Source organism: Chiloscyllium plagiosum, unplaced genomic scaffold, assembly GCF_037043375.1.
Source record: "Chiloscyllium plagiosum isolate Xiang-an unplaced genomic scaffold, Cpla_swu_hap1 HiC_scaffold_5, whole genome shotgun sequence".
NCBI classification, from domain to species: domain Eukaryota; kingdom Metazoa; phylum Chordata; class Chondrichthyes; order Orectolobiformes; family Hemiscylliidae; genus Chiloscyllium; species Chiloscyllium plagiosum.
The window spans coordinates 66,891,865-66,907,040 of NW_028270143.1; the positions used below are offsets into that span (position 1 = coordinate 66,891,865).

General features: G+C 40.0%; 1 protein-coding gene across 4 annotated transcripts in view; it reads right to left on the bottom strand.

Moving 5' to 3' along the window:
- The window catches only part of stk17a (serine/threonine kinase 17a), a 106,923-nt gene that overhangs the window by 43,130 nt on the left and 48,617 nt on the right, over positions 1-15,176 (bottom strand). For all 4 annotated transcript variants that reach the window (XM_043690162.2, XM_043690161.2, XM_087987239.1 and 1 more), the window contains one exon: positions 4,594-4,738. In XM_043690162.2, the coding sequence (XP_043546097.1) occupies positions 4,594-4,738 (145 nt within the window). The remainder of the gene's footprint in view (positions 1-4,593; positions 4,739-15,176) is intronic.

Consider the following 15,176-nt stretch of genomic DNA (forward strand, 5'->3'; position numbering starts at 1 on the left):
GTATTTATTGGCCTGGTAAAAAGGTTCATAGTGGAGATCCCCAGGACATTGGTTGTTGGATTCTTGCTTTTCCTGATATATGTTAATGATCTAAATTATAGTGTACAGGTGACAATTCAAAGTTTGTGGACAACACAAAACAAAACTGAAGAGGGCAGTGTTGAATTTCTAAAGGGCAGTGATATGTTGGCAGAGTGGATGGATAGATAGGTAAATGATGGTATGCTATTTGGCATGCAGGAGAATTGAGATCTTGATGCATACCTACAGCAGTCATTAAAAGTGGAAGGACAGGTAAAGACAGTGATTAGTAAACATTACAGTCTTACAGACTTCTTGAATCGGGGTACAAGAGCAGAGAAGTTGTGATAAACTTACAGAAAAATCTGGTAAGACATCAACTGGAATATTGTAGAGTTCTGGGCATCACGCTGTAGGAAGGATGTGAAGGATGACATTGGAGAAGAGGTCTGCAAGAATTATTCTCGGGATAAGATGCTTTTGTTATTAGGAAAGACTGAGGAGGCTGCGACTGTTTTCATTGGAGAGGAGAAGGTTAAGTGGAGATGAGATAGAAATTTTCAATATCGCGAAGGGTCTGGACAGAGTGGATAGGGAGACAGAGTGGATAGGGAAAAACTGGTCCCACTTCTAAATGGATCGAGAACCAGACAGCACATTCTTAATGTGTTTTGCAAACAAACAAAGCAAGTATGAAGTGAGGAAAATAAAACATTTCTGTACAGCAGGTATTTAAGGTGTAGAATGTACTGCCTGGAAGCATAGTAGCACACAGCCAATTAAGACATTCAAGAGGGCATTGGATGATTATTTAAAGAGTAGCTATGTACAGAATTAGGAGAATAAGCAGGAAATAGACTCCCAGTTAAAATGCACAGATAGCCACTGCAGACAAGATAGGCTGAGTGGCCTCCTCTTGTGTTGTTAAAATTCTGTGAAGAATATTAATTGTAAAATTAAGATGTAGTACTGTCAACTTAGCTGCATAAGTAACTAGATTAAAATTTCCCAAACGTGTTGCACCTTGGATTTTTTTGGGCTTATCGTGGCCTATCAAACTGGGCTACAGCATACGGCTGGCATCATCAGAATCATTAAGAGTAAGTTTAACCGCGAGTTATGCTGCAGAAAAAGAAATTTCTAGATTGGCATATCCATCATCTGGCTACTGTCTCAATTACCACCACACCTACTTTTCCGGCTATTAAATATCAGGTTGGAGAATACTGTCCATATCATTTAATCATTGACTCTATTTTCTGCATGTACCTTTGTTAATAAAACAAATTTTACACACATTCACAGAGCGACATTTCTCTTGATGTCTTTGAGCTGCCACATTGTTTAATGTTTACTCATCACCGCTTGTAAGGAACTCTTAAAGATTGACTTCCGCAGGTTTGCAACAACTCACATGATTCATATATGATGTGGGAGAATATTAATACTCAAAGAGTTGGGTGGTGCTAATAACCCACTATCTGACTAATGCCCAACAGGAAATCTACTCTGGATTCGTTCACATTTCTGGGTGGTACATTTTCACACGATGCAGGGCCAAGGCAATCATTCCAGAAGGAAAAATGTAGTGGATATTTTTAAATGGGAATGTTAAGTTGGATTAACTCTTCAGACCTGAATTAATAAATTCAAATCGGCACACGAGATGTCTGAATAATAAAGTCATAGAGTTGTACAACACGGAAACAGATCCTTCGGTCCAACTCATCCATGCTGACCAGATATCCTAAATTGATCTAATCCTATTTGCTAACATTTGGCTCATTTCCCTCCCAACTCTTCCTATTCAAATACCCATCCAGATGCCTTTTAAATGTTGTAATTGTACCAGCCTCTACCACTTCCTCTGGCAGCTCATTCCAAACATGGACCACCCTCTGTGTGAAAAAGTTGCCCCTTAGGTCCCTTTTATAGCTTACCTGTCTCACCTTAAACCTATACTGTCCTGTTATGGACTCCCCTAACCCAGGGAAAAGACCTTGAATATTCACTGTATTCATACCTCTCATGATTTTATTAAGTCACCCGCCAGCCTCCAACATTCCAGGGAAAACAGCCCCTGTCTATTCAGCCTCTCCCTAGAGCTTAAACATTCCAACCCTGGCAACATCTTTGCAAATCTTTTCTGAACCCTTTCAAGTTTCACAACATCATTCCTATAGCAAGGAAACCAGAAATGAATGCAGTATTCTAAAAGTGGCCTAACCAATGTCCTGTACATAATAATGGTGATTATTTTTTGTCGATGTCATAGTGAGAGAAGCAGCAGCGGTGGAAATATCACCATATTGCTTGTGGATAAGCCATTTTCACTTATTGTGGAAATACTGGCTATGGTACAGTCACTGTAGGGATTGACAGAAAACAAAAGGATAATTAGGTAGGATGCCAGAGAGAAATCCTGTTACAGTATCTTTTATGAGCACCCAGGAACTGACAAGTTTTAATATAGCATCTCATCTAATTCCTCAGTACAGCACTTAAGTAGCTGCCTCAGCATTGTATTCATGCGTCTGGAATGACGTTTGAACCCACGACTAGATGACTTAGAGTGCTACCATTGAGCCATGTCTTACATTAAAAGGTCTTGCACAAGTGTAATTTTTCTTCCTTAGTTGGGAGAGGCTGCTCGATAGATGGTGCATTCTTGGTGGAGGTGCAGTTAATTAGGTTATCTCCTGTGAATTGTCTTGTTACTGTCTGAAAGTTAGGTATTTAATTTTAAAAAGAGAGGAACGAGGAGAGTTAAATGACCATAGGAAGAATTGTCCAAGTTACCCAGTAGGGAGAAATTAAGGGATCAAGATGTGGATGATGGGGTAGATTGTTCAAGGCAAGCTCAAGGTTATTGCCGTATGAGGTCTGTTGTTGCAGTTCTCCAGCCTTGATGGGTGTGGTTACTTTGAGAGGTGATTATGTACTCTGGATTATGTGGGTTTAAGAAAAATGTCAAGAGTTCTTGGCTTTAGCTATCCAAAAACACTGGCTCATTGTTAATGAATTGTTTTTCCTGAATGTTTAGTTCTCTGTAGTCTCTCACACACTTTCATTTCACGCAAATCTAACCTGACAGAGTTCTATTTTTTAAAAAATGACATTTCCCATCAGCTTGCGACAAAGAAATTTGCATTGCATTCCAATGATTCAGCACTAGCTGCTATTAAATCTCTCCTCAAACAGCAACCAGCTAATTGTAAACAATGAAGTTCAAAAATTAAAATGTAAAATAAAGGGGTATTTCCCTACAACAAAAATCCAGCCTGCTTTAGACTAAGTGTATATGCAACAAAACTGATTTAGCAATCAACTAGACATGTCTAACAGACCACAACAAGTACTACTGCACCTTCATCTTCTCTGTTAAAACTGTTCACTACTCCAGGATTAATGAAAGAAATCTCCCGAAAATTTGCCAATCTACCCTCAACTCCAACAACTCTGTCCTGATCTGTTCTTCTTCTTCAGCTACACAGGTCACAGAACTGTTACAGCACAGAAAGAGACCACTTGGTCTTTTGTGTCTACACCACTTTTCCATCAGAATAACTTACCTAATGCCACTCACACCCCACTCCCCACAGCCCTGTAGATTCTCTTCTCAGATAAAAAAGCAATACCTCAATGTAATTTGGCTCTAGCACAATCTCAGACAGTGCAATCCAGATCTTTGCTGTGCGAACCAGTTTTCATCATGTCACCACATTTTTTGTACCAGTTACCTTAAATCTGCACCTTCTTACTCTCAGTCCTTCCACAAACAGGAAGACTTTTTAATCCCCCATCTGTCATGATTTTGAATCCCATCTCCAAGACAAACAAGGATGGGAAATAAATACCCATAAACATTTACAAGCAGTCCCCGGATTGTGAACGAATTCTGTTCTCGAGTCCGTTCACAAATCAATTTGTACACAAGATGAAAGACAATGCAAAATGTTATAAAGTAGCTGTTTGTAACTACAGGAAATATTTCAGTGTCAGATCTTTAAAATTACATCCTCTTATGAAATCACCTTTGTTAATACAAGCGACTGCAAGTCAAACATTCATAAGTTGGAGACCATTGTATTCCATTTCCCTACCAATTTTCTGAAATATTCTTATCAAATATAGCCTTCCTCTTTATGTTGTCATTCCTGATTAGCCTTTAACCTTCCAAATTTTATCTTGTATTGTGAACCAAATAATCGACAAAAGGAATTAGGGCTGATTGGCCTAAGACTTACTTTCTTTCTCTCTTTTCTCCCTATCCTTGAACATGGTTGAGTACTGCGTATCCTCAAAATATTTGCCATTCTACCAATTTATCAAAACTGTTTGTAAACAATGTTTAATGATATGACCATCTTCTCACTGATTGTACAATCATATTCAAGTCTTAGGATTTCAAGGAAACTCACAATCACTCATTCATACAATTGGCCATTGACTTTGAATGTGAAGACACTGCACCCTATTGAGTACCAGGTAACATCCAACTTCCCGATACATAACAACTTTAAAATTCAGAGGCAGTTATATAAACTTACAGCAAGAACATGGTGCACTTACTTTTAAATCAAGGTGGACGATGTTGTTTCGGTGCAAGAAAGTCACACCCTCTAATATCTGCCTCATGAGCCGTTTGACATCTTTTTCTTTGAAGGCCTCTTCCCTCTCGGCTACACATTGGTTAAAAATTTCACCTCCAGCAGCACTGTGGAAGAGAGTAAAGAAGTTATTGTAACTCAATTTAAGTGCGTTGGTAATAAGGATTAAAAAAAAAACCCACAAATATGCCCCAAACACTTTCTTTGCTCAGCTACTAAAGATGTACTCCAGAAGGAAACCCCAGCATGACTATCACACATCTTTTTGCACAACTCCCTGTTTTCTTTACATTTCGAAAATAAATAGTAACACAATGGTTGAGCATGCCTTGGACACTACACCAGGACACTTGTTATATTCCTACCCAAGACAGTACATTATAATCATTCATGGTGCTCGTAGATAACCTGCTCACACACAAGGGTAGGATGAGTGTGAAAATCTACCCCACTGTTATATTCCCTTAAGGAATATTAAGCCAAATTTAAGAACAAAATAATTTGCAATTTTTTTTTTTAAAATGTTTCAAGTTAGTTAAGAACCTATCATTTGCAAGCAATACAATGTTACAGGCTGTACTGAAAATAGATCATTGCATCATTTGCCTGTGATATCTTTGCAAATTGTAACACTTCTTCCACAAAGCAAAATGGTTTTCAAATCTGTTTTTCACTATGTCAATATCCTAATTAACTTCACTGGGCATAATACAGAGATATCATGCAGTGCTATGCTATTAACGAGATTCAGCTAACTCTCAACATCATTGTACATTCTGATCTGCTTCCAATTACAAAAATATTCTTCAAGAACTCGAAATATTTCATGTGGAAAACAAAATCTATGAAGTTAATAGAACTTTTCATTATAAACAATGAGGAGAATAAAAGGTTGGTTTTGGAGTGAACAGTAAATGAAAATTGTTTGCACCTTCACTACTTTGTATACTATGAAACTGTTACATTAATAATAAGGATTGGCACACAAAAATATTCCCCTGCTTATATTCGTGATTCTGTTCAAAGAAATATTGGGGAGATGGGAAAATGGAAAGAGGTTTTATTATTCAGGTTTAAATATATGGTGTGGCTAATAGTCAGATTGTCATTTATAGTGTAAGTAACAGAATCATAAATTTAAATAAAAGTAGACTAAAATCCTACCTACATCCTTACAATACCTGCACACAGTAGTTTTGTCTGTCTGTTCAGTTATCTTTCCTGATGTTAAATTATATGTCTATTAACTTAATCAAGGAAAATGCAAACTAGTGTTTAATTGAAGTCAAAATTGCTTTCAAGTATTATTCACAAATAAACAAGCAAGATGCAATTTATTCCCAATGCTACATGGAAATCACAACAAGAGAACTGGAGGCTTAGCCCAACCAGTTGCTATTGGCCATGTTCTGAAGAAAGGTCTCTGGTCTCAAAATGTTAACTCTGCCTTCTCTCCACTGATGCTGCCAGACATGCTGAGTTTTTCCAGCAATTGTGTTTTTGTTTCAGTCTCTGTTAGGATTTAGCTACCATATGAGCAGAAGTCTTATTCCATGTTCTTGCTCCTTTTCTGATCTCTTTATGCATTTCTCCTTCAGCTACCGATTTACCTTACTGTTAAATGTAGCAATGCTCTCCACTATGGTGTAATGGTTTAGCAGAGTGAGCCTATGGGATTGTGACTTAATGATAGTGTAACATCACATGCAGATTTCATGGAGGAGACACTCTGAACATGCGTGGTCAATGTCTGTAGTGTTAGTATAGAAATAGAAGGCCATCATTTTGCAGAATCAGGTAAGAGACAAGAACACCCATCAGACCAACCAGATGATGAAATACGGTGGCAACAAGGTGACAGTGCATAGAACTGAAATCTTACAGAAAAGAATCCAAAAGATTCCACAACTGAAAAAGCCAAATCATAACTGTGCAAAACTACAGCAATATCTTCAATCTACAGTTGAAATTACGATAGAAAAAGCCACGTCTATGACTTAGCAGCAAGCAGACATTGTGACCTAGGAGCATAGCAAAAGCCAAGTCAATGGCAGAGCTTCAAGCAGGCAAGAGGATGGAAGCACCACTGCTACTACCCAACTCGCATCCGAGAGAAAAAGGCTTGCATTTGGCGTTATTGTGAAATGACTTGAGACTTGCTTCCACAGATATCAACCAAGCTCAGGATTGGAGAAAAACGAGTAACACGCTCTGGTCTGTGCATTCACCCCATACCCCCATTGGAGATGATTTGCTGACAAAACAAGATGTGGATGGAACGTTACCTTTTCACAACAAAGTCCACGACACATTTTTCAGCTTCCAAGAAAACTTAATAATCAAATGGGCTAGCTTCAATAAATGGGAGGTAATGACCAGGCGAGTTTAGCTCTTTGATATTATTTTTGGATGAGGCACTGGTGGATATTTTGCAATCCAAAAGATCACTTAACATTCATGAAGGCATTACCATTCTTACTCCTGAAGGTTTGTAATGGTTCAACAAGACACCTCACCACCATCATTCTTAGGGCAATTGGGGATGGATAATAAATGCTGACCCAGCCAGGAATGCCCACATTACTTAATGGATAAAATACAAAGAGCGAGAAAATGAAATAAACACGGCGCCATTCGGTGGTGTTCTGAACCACTGACCATTTTATAATCTTAAAATAAAAGATGTACCGTGCTTCTTACATTGTCAATACAGGTAGCTCCAAGTGAAGGATCCAAAATGCAAAAGCTGGCAACACAGGAACGTGCAAATGGCCAGTCAGCCCATTGAACCTGTTCCACCATTCAATGAGATCACAGCTGATCTGTGGCCTAACTCCATATACCTGCCTTCGGCCCATATCCCTGTGGAAGTTGGTTAAAGAACTGTGGTCTCCCTTCCAGTAATGCTCCCAAGTAAAGATCATCTGTACTATATTGGGAGTGTTTTTACTACGGCGAAAGCGAGGACTGTAGATGCTGGAGATCAGAGTCGCAAGTGTGATCCTGGAAAAGCAGGTTAGGCAGCATCCAAGGAGCAGGAGAATCAACAGTTGATGAAGGGCTTATGCCTGAAACATCAATTCTCCTGCTCCCCGTATGCTGCCTCCCCTGCTGTGCTTTTCCAGTACCACGCTAGAGTGTTTTTACTATGGGCAAGATCCATTATAAATTGCAACATTCAATTAGTGAGTTCTGCCTTTTAATAAACATTTGCTCCACGTTTACTTGAATCAGAATATGGGCATTTTAGACAAGAGAAGATAGAGTTGTAGAGGATGCATAATCATTTACTGTGCATTGCTTAAAACAGATAGTTTGTCAAAACTTTCTGTCTTACACACATCAGGACAATTTGCAAGAATGTTAATTCAAGGGAAAAGCAACTTTTTAGACGGTATGAGAGGAGAGTGTCAATTAACAAAATGTATTGGTAATGCACAAATGAATGACAATTGACAGGACAGTCAACAACTAAAGCAACTCACCATAAACCAGAAGAAAAAAATTCAGAATTCATTTCTAAGCATAGATGGAATTATGTCATCTCAGCTCAATAGTTAGTCAGTCAGGCAGTCACATAGCTGTTAAATGGCTTGCATGAGATTCTGCTTCTTTAGAAATAATTGTATTGATTCCTGTGAGTAATTTGAGAATTGCAGATGGTGCACATTGTAAATTTTTCAAACCATGTCAAAAATAACCCAAAAAGTATAAATCAAAAAGAACTACGGACGCTGTAAATCAGAAACAAAAACAAAAGTTACTGGAAAAGCTCAGCAGGTCTGGCAGGATCTGCGAAGAGAAATCAGAGTTAATGTTTCAGGTCCAGATCTGATCACCAGACCCGGAATGTTAACTTTGATTTCTCTTCACAGATGTTGTCGGACTTGCTGAGCTTTTCCAGCAACTTATGTTTTTATAACACAAAGGTGTCCTTTTTGTAAAATTGTAGTCCTTTAATGTAATAGATTCCATATTTTTAATGCTTCGTTGATTTTGGAATTTACTGAAACTTTATTTTCTCAAAAATATTGCAATGAACATCATTCCATAGACAGCTTTTTGGATGAAACATTAATCTGAAATCTGCTTTTTCAAGTGAATGTTAAATGGCATTCTTCAAAGGGTGGTAAGATTTTCCAGTTCCCCAGCCAATATTTATTATAGAATCTCAGAATTTTACCATACAGAAAGGCAATTCAACTCATCATGTCTGTACCATTCCCCCAGAAGAGCTATGTAGCTAGTCCCATATCTGTACCCTCTAAATCCATCACTTTTATATTACATGTGGATATGTATATCCAACTCTCTTCTGAAAGAGATGGATTTTGCCTCCGCCACTCTCCCAGGCAGCACATTCCTAATCCTAACAACTCTGAATAAAGAAGTTTCTCCTCTTCTCACTCCAAGTTCTCTTGCTGACAATCTTTAAACTGTGAACCCTAGTTACTGGAGTACCAATGCGTGGAAACAGAATATCCTTCTTTACCCAATAACATTGTTTATAATTATGAACACTCCAAGATGGTTATATTTGATCTTCTCTGCTTCAAGGAGAATAAGATCAATTTCTCTATTCTTTCCTGAGACCCAAAATCTTTTATTCCTGGTATCATTCTGGTAAATATTCATTGTGTTCTCTCCAGGGCTTCAACATCCTTCTTTAAATAAGATGCCCAGAATTGAATGAAATACCCCAAATGTAGTCAGACCAATGATTTGCAGGAGTCATAAAGATCATACAAGTCTTCTTAACAGCTGTTTCAACTTGTCTGGACACCTTCAGAAAATTGTGTACTAATTATCACTCTATTATTCCTAACTAACACCACGAAACAGATAAACAGATGAAACAGATAAACTAGCCTATTATATCAGTACTGATTATGGATACATGCGTTTAGCTATCACCAGTGAATAGATTTCAAAGATAATGAATGGATTGTTAAACACTTGGTTCATCCTGAGGATGTTATAATGCAAGATGTTTAATTTATATATATTAAAGTATCACATATTTTTGAATTTGGATATTTGAACTTGAATCAGTGGCATATGGGATTTTGTGTGCCTGAAGAGGATTACTGATTAACCCTTAAGTACTTCTGTAGCCATGGTAATTTCTATTAAAATATAGTACACAAAAAAAAACTTCCTGGAGATTGAGAATTAACGAGCAAACAAGGATGTGCATTAGGCTCCAATTTAGGAGGTGGTCAGGGATTGATTTTTTTCTTTTGACTCGGAGAAACACCCATAAATTGGAGATTTTATTTTTAATTTTAGTTTGGGCAGTTCTGCAGGGTTCTTAGCTGAAGCTGGATACGTAAAGCAGTTGCTTTGGAGAAAAGAAATTGTGAAAAAATAAAAAAGTTACCTCAATGTAAGGGGTTTAGTAACAGTTCCAGATCATAATATCAAAGATGTGATGTAATTGTAAGAATAAACCTATCCTTTAACCTGAAATGAAATAAACCAAAAACAAAACAGTACAGATAATATGACTGACTTTCCACAACCTACTATCCATTGTATTATAGGGTACCAAAGACAGAAAACGGTAACTCAGTGGTTAGCATTGCTGCCTCAGTGCCAGAGATCCGGGTTCAATTCTCACTGTGGGCAACTATCTCTGTGGAGTTTGCATGTTTTCCCAGTGCCTGCATGAATTTCCTCCGGGTGCCCTGGTTCCCTCCCACAATCCAAAGATGTGTAGATTAGGTGGATTGGCCATAAGAAGTGCAGGGTTATAGGGATAAGGTGGAGGATGGTGGCAAGTCTGGATGAGATGTTCTTCGGAGGGTCAGTGTGGACTTGTTGAGCTGAACAGCCCGTTTCCACACTGTAGGGATTCTATGGAATTGAAATCCAACTGGTTTGTCATGCCATCTAAACTTCTCAGTGCATTAGTTTGTATCACAGACTTTTTGAATACTTTAATGCATTACTTTAGATCCCAGTTTAGGTTTAAGAACAGGTATTCTGTTAAAATCTGTGCTTTTTGATGACTAAGATTCCACCTGTTCCACTATAAGTGCAAATTCACATCCAAAATGAGTTGCCTTTCAGACTCTTCTTCCTTTGTTATATATAAGCCTACTATTTCTTGAATTTTAAAAAAAATCTCAACACTTTTTTTCATAATCCTCTGTGGTATGTAGACAAACCAGTTTCTCTTGACATTGAGCCAAGTGTCAAGCAAGCTGTATCACAGTACATCAGCTATAACGGAATACACAATAAACATCTAGGTTATCTTGTAAATTAGGGTACAAACAGGGCACACAACAGGACTCAATTAACAGCAAAGACACTGTCAGCTCTCTCTCTCTCTCACTTTCTGCTTGTACTTTTCCTCATGTCTTCACTATGTCCTTTAGTAATACTTGCAACATATTCACTATACAATGAATATGGAATATGTTCCATAGCAAACTGTCACCTCACAATAGACTACAATGCGATGTTTAAAAAAATTTGGAATGAATAGTTTCCTTCAGAACATGAAATGTCAGTATTTTATCCAAACTCCTAGAAGGTATAGCACAAACCTTGCAATTGATGAGCAGTAAGTGTTAGCATACGGAATTACGCCCACACTCCATAAACAAAAAACAATGCTCACACTCAAAATATACCAGATACCTAACCACATGATAATCACAGCTGGGTACAATTTAGCACTGCTCACATATACTTTTGACTTACTTGTGATGTCTCCACTGTCGATTAGTCTAGCAAAGTGCACCACCAAGGCTCACATTTGAGCAATGGTTAGCGATGCAGAGTTTGAAAGGGTTCTCATAGAAAACAAGAATTGTATCCATCAATGATTCAATGTGTGGAGCTTTGTTGCAAAGTATGTTAGGGTGCAGAAGAAACCTATTTCCTATACTATAATTCCAAGAGGAAAAATACCCTCAACATTCTTCTAGACATCACAACATTTAAATAAGGAATGAGAAAGGTCATTTTGACCTATTGAGATTACAATTCAAAGTATTTTGAATTGAGATATGCAGACAATAGTTCAAGCTGCTATCATTGCTAGTATTACCTTCATTGGTTTAATTGGGGTTTTCCTCCCCATACAGTGAGAACATTTTTCTAACAGTGTTTGCATCCATACCTCTGATGTCACAGACTACACCTTGGGTGTATGGCATGTTCATACTGAACCTTGTCTGTTCTGTGTGTAGAGGCTGATTCATGAGGAGAAATCCCTTCTACAGTGAGCACACGTGAACAGTATTGCCATGGAGCTTCATTAATACTTTTTACATTCCACCAAGCTCTCTTTGCTGCCATCTGGTCATCTCTTTCGTCCTCTACCTTTTCTATGCCCTTTCTGATCACTTCACTCCAGGCTCTCTCATTGACAGCAAGGACTGACCATGCATTGCCTCGGATTACAGTCAACTGGAATTTTGGTAAAGCGCAGCAGGTCAGGAAGCATCCAAGGAGCAGGAAAATCGACGTTTCGGGCATGAACCCTTCTTCAGGAATGAGGAGAGTGCGCCAAGCAGGCTAAGATAAAAGGTAGGGAGGAGAGACTTGGGGGAGGGGCGTTGGAAGTGCGATAGGTGGAAGGAGGTTAAGGTGAAGGGCAGAGGAGCGGGAAGTGGAGGAGATGCAGTGGAGAGCATAGTCGATCACGTCTGGGGGGAAATTGCGATCTTTGAAGAAGGAGCCATCTGGGTTGACAACGCAGATGGCCTCTTTCTTCAAAGACAACCCAGATGGCCTCCTTCTTCAAAGACCGCAATGTCCCCCCAGACGTGATCGACTATGCTCTCCACTGCATCTCCTCCACTTCCCGCTCCTCTGCCCTTGAGCCCTGCCCCTCCAATCACCACCAGGACAGAACCCCACTGGTTCTCACCTACCACCCCACCAACCTCCATATACATTGTATCATCCGTCGTCATTTCCGCCACCTCCAAACGGACCCCACCACCAGGGATATATTTCCCTCCCCTCCCCTATCATCGTTCCGAAAAGACCACTCCCTCCGTGACTCCCTTGTCAGGTCCACACCCCCCACCAACCCAACCTCCACTCCCGGCACCTTCCCCTGCAACCGCAAGAAATGCAAAACTTCTGCCCACACCTCCCCCCTTACTTTCCTCCAAGGCCCCAAGGGATCCTTCCATATTCGCCACAAATTCACCTGCACCTCCACACACATCATCATTTACTGCATCCGCTGCACCTGATGTGGCCTCCTCTATATTGGGGAGACAGGTCGCCTACTTGCGGAACGTTTCAGAGAACACCTCTGGGACACCTGGGCCAACCAACCCAACCATCCCGTGGCTCAACACTTCAACTCCCCCTCCCACTCCACCAAGGACATGCAGGTCCTTGGACTCCTCCATCGCCAGACCATAGCAACACGACGGTTGGAGGAAGAGCGCCTCATCTTCCACCTAGGAACCCTCCAACCACAAGGGATGAACTCAGATTTCTCCAGTTTCCTCATTTCCCCTCCCCCCACCTTGTCTCAGTTCCAACCCTCAAACTCAGCACCACCTTCCTAACCTGCAATCTTTTTCCTGACCTCTCCGACCCCACCCCCACTCCGGGCTATCACCCTCACCTTAACCTCCTTCCACCTATTTCCAATGCCCCTCCCCCAAGTCCCTCCTCCCTACCTTTTATCTTAGCCTGCTTGGCACACTCTCCTCATTCCTGAAGAAGGGCTCATGCCCGAAACGTCGATTCTCCTGCTCCTTGGATGCTGCCTGACCTGCTGCGCTTTTCCAGCAACACATTTTCAGCACTGATCTCCAGCATCTGCACTCCTCACTTTCTCCTGGAATTTTGGTAAAGGCAGGTTCAACTGAGGCATACAAGAGGGCACGAGATGATTATTTGAATAGAAACAATGTGCAAGGGTATGGTGAAAAACAGGAGAATGGTATTGAGTCAAAAAGTCTATTTAGAGCGCTGATGCTGATACTGTGGGCCAGACGGCCTCCTTCTGTACTGTAATACGTCTGGTGATTCTGTGAACTTGACATCTCACTGGTAGAAATGCTGGTCTCTCAAATGTCGGTGACCTGTTGGCAACACATTAATAGCAAGTCTTTGAAGACATATCTGTCATCCATTCAGGTCACATGACTGAGGTAACAGAGTAACTACTATGTCAAGAGGCCAACCATGCTAGGAATCCCTGCACACTGGTGTACTTCAATGCTTGGCACTCTGTCTTACCTGGAGATACCCAATATTCATTCAAGCTGGAGTTGTTGTAAATATAGAGCTACTTTTCTTGGTTTATGTAAGTTGTACATACTTCACTGCTGTGAAGGAAGGTGCTGAGAACATTAGCCTGGTATGCTCTGACTTTGTATTTTCAGTTGGATTACTATTGGCTCACGATTACCTTCACTTTAACATGTCAGCTGTGGCATTAAAAATCCTGGTGCTATTTTGGTTGTTGGTAATCATTGATCCACAGTATATGACATTTTCTTTTATTTATTCAGTCATGAGGATGTCACTTGCTAGACCAGTATTTATTGCCTATCCATAATTGACAAGAGGGCAGTTAAGGGTCAACCATTTCTATGGGTCTGGATTCAAATGCAGGCCAGACCAGGTACGGATGGCAGTTTTCTTCCCTAAAGGACATTAGATGAGCTCCAGACTGAGGCGGTAAATGTGATGGATTGTGTAGTCTCTACATTCAGGCTCACAACACTGGCCATCTAAACTCTGCAAAGGGTGGACTGAACTACAAGCTGCTGCAAATACATTTCAGTATGAGGGAACCAATATGGTGCTGTCAATAAACAGCAATCCATGGACACTGACTTCAGCTTACATAAAGGATCTGATGTTACTCCATTCTGATGGATGGAACTGTACCTATGTTTGTAGAAAGAACAAATTATGCCCAGGATTTCAGAAGGGCACTGTATTTACTGCACCAGTTTATAATAGTCATCACAAAACCTCACTCTAGTTTGTCTCTCTGCCTTCATTTTTTTTTCCCAGTGCGATCCATTTGATAATGAGTCCGTATCATCTGCACTATATAAAGCCGTTTATTACATTATCTCCAAAGAACCTTTCTGTGAACTCACTCTTTTGCAGACTTTAATTCTAATCTCCCTAATCCCTCTCTTATCTCAAAGACAGAGATGTACAGCATAGAAACAGACCCCTCGGTCCAACTCGTCCATGTTGACCAGATATCCTATATAGATCTGGTCCCATTTGACAGCATTTTCCCCACATTCCCTCTCAAACTTCCTATTCATATACCCAACCAGATGCCTTTTAAATATTGCAATCATACGAGCCTGTATCACTTCCTCTGGCAGCTCTATCCGTATTTGCACCATCCTCTGCATGAAAAGGATGCCCCTTAGATCGCTTTTATATCTTTCCCCTGTCAACTTAAACCTATGCTCTCTAGATTTGGACTCCCCCACCTGAGGGAAAAGACCTTATCTGGCTATTTACCCTATCCATGCCCCTCATGATTTTATAAACGTCACTCCTCGGCCTCTGAAGGTCCAAAGAAAACAG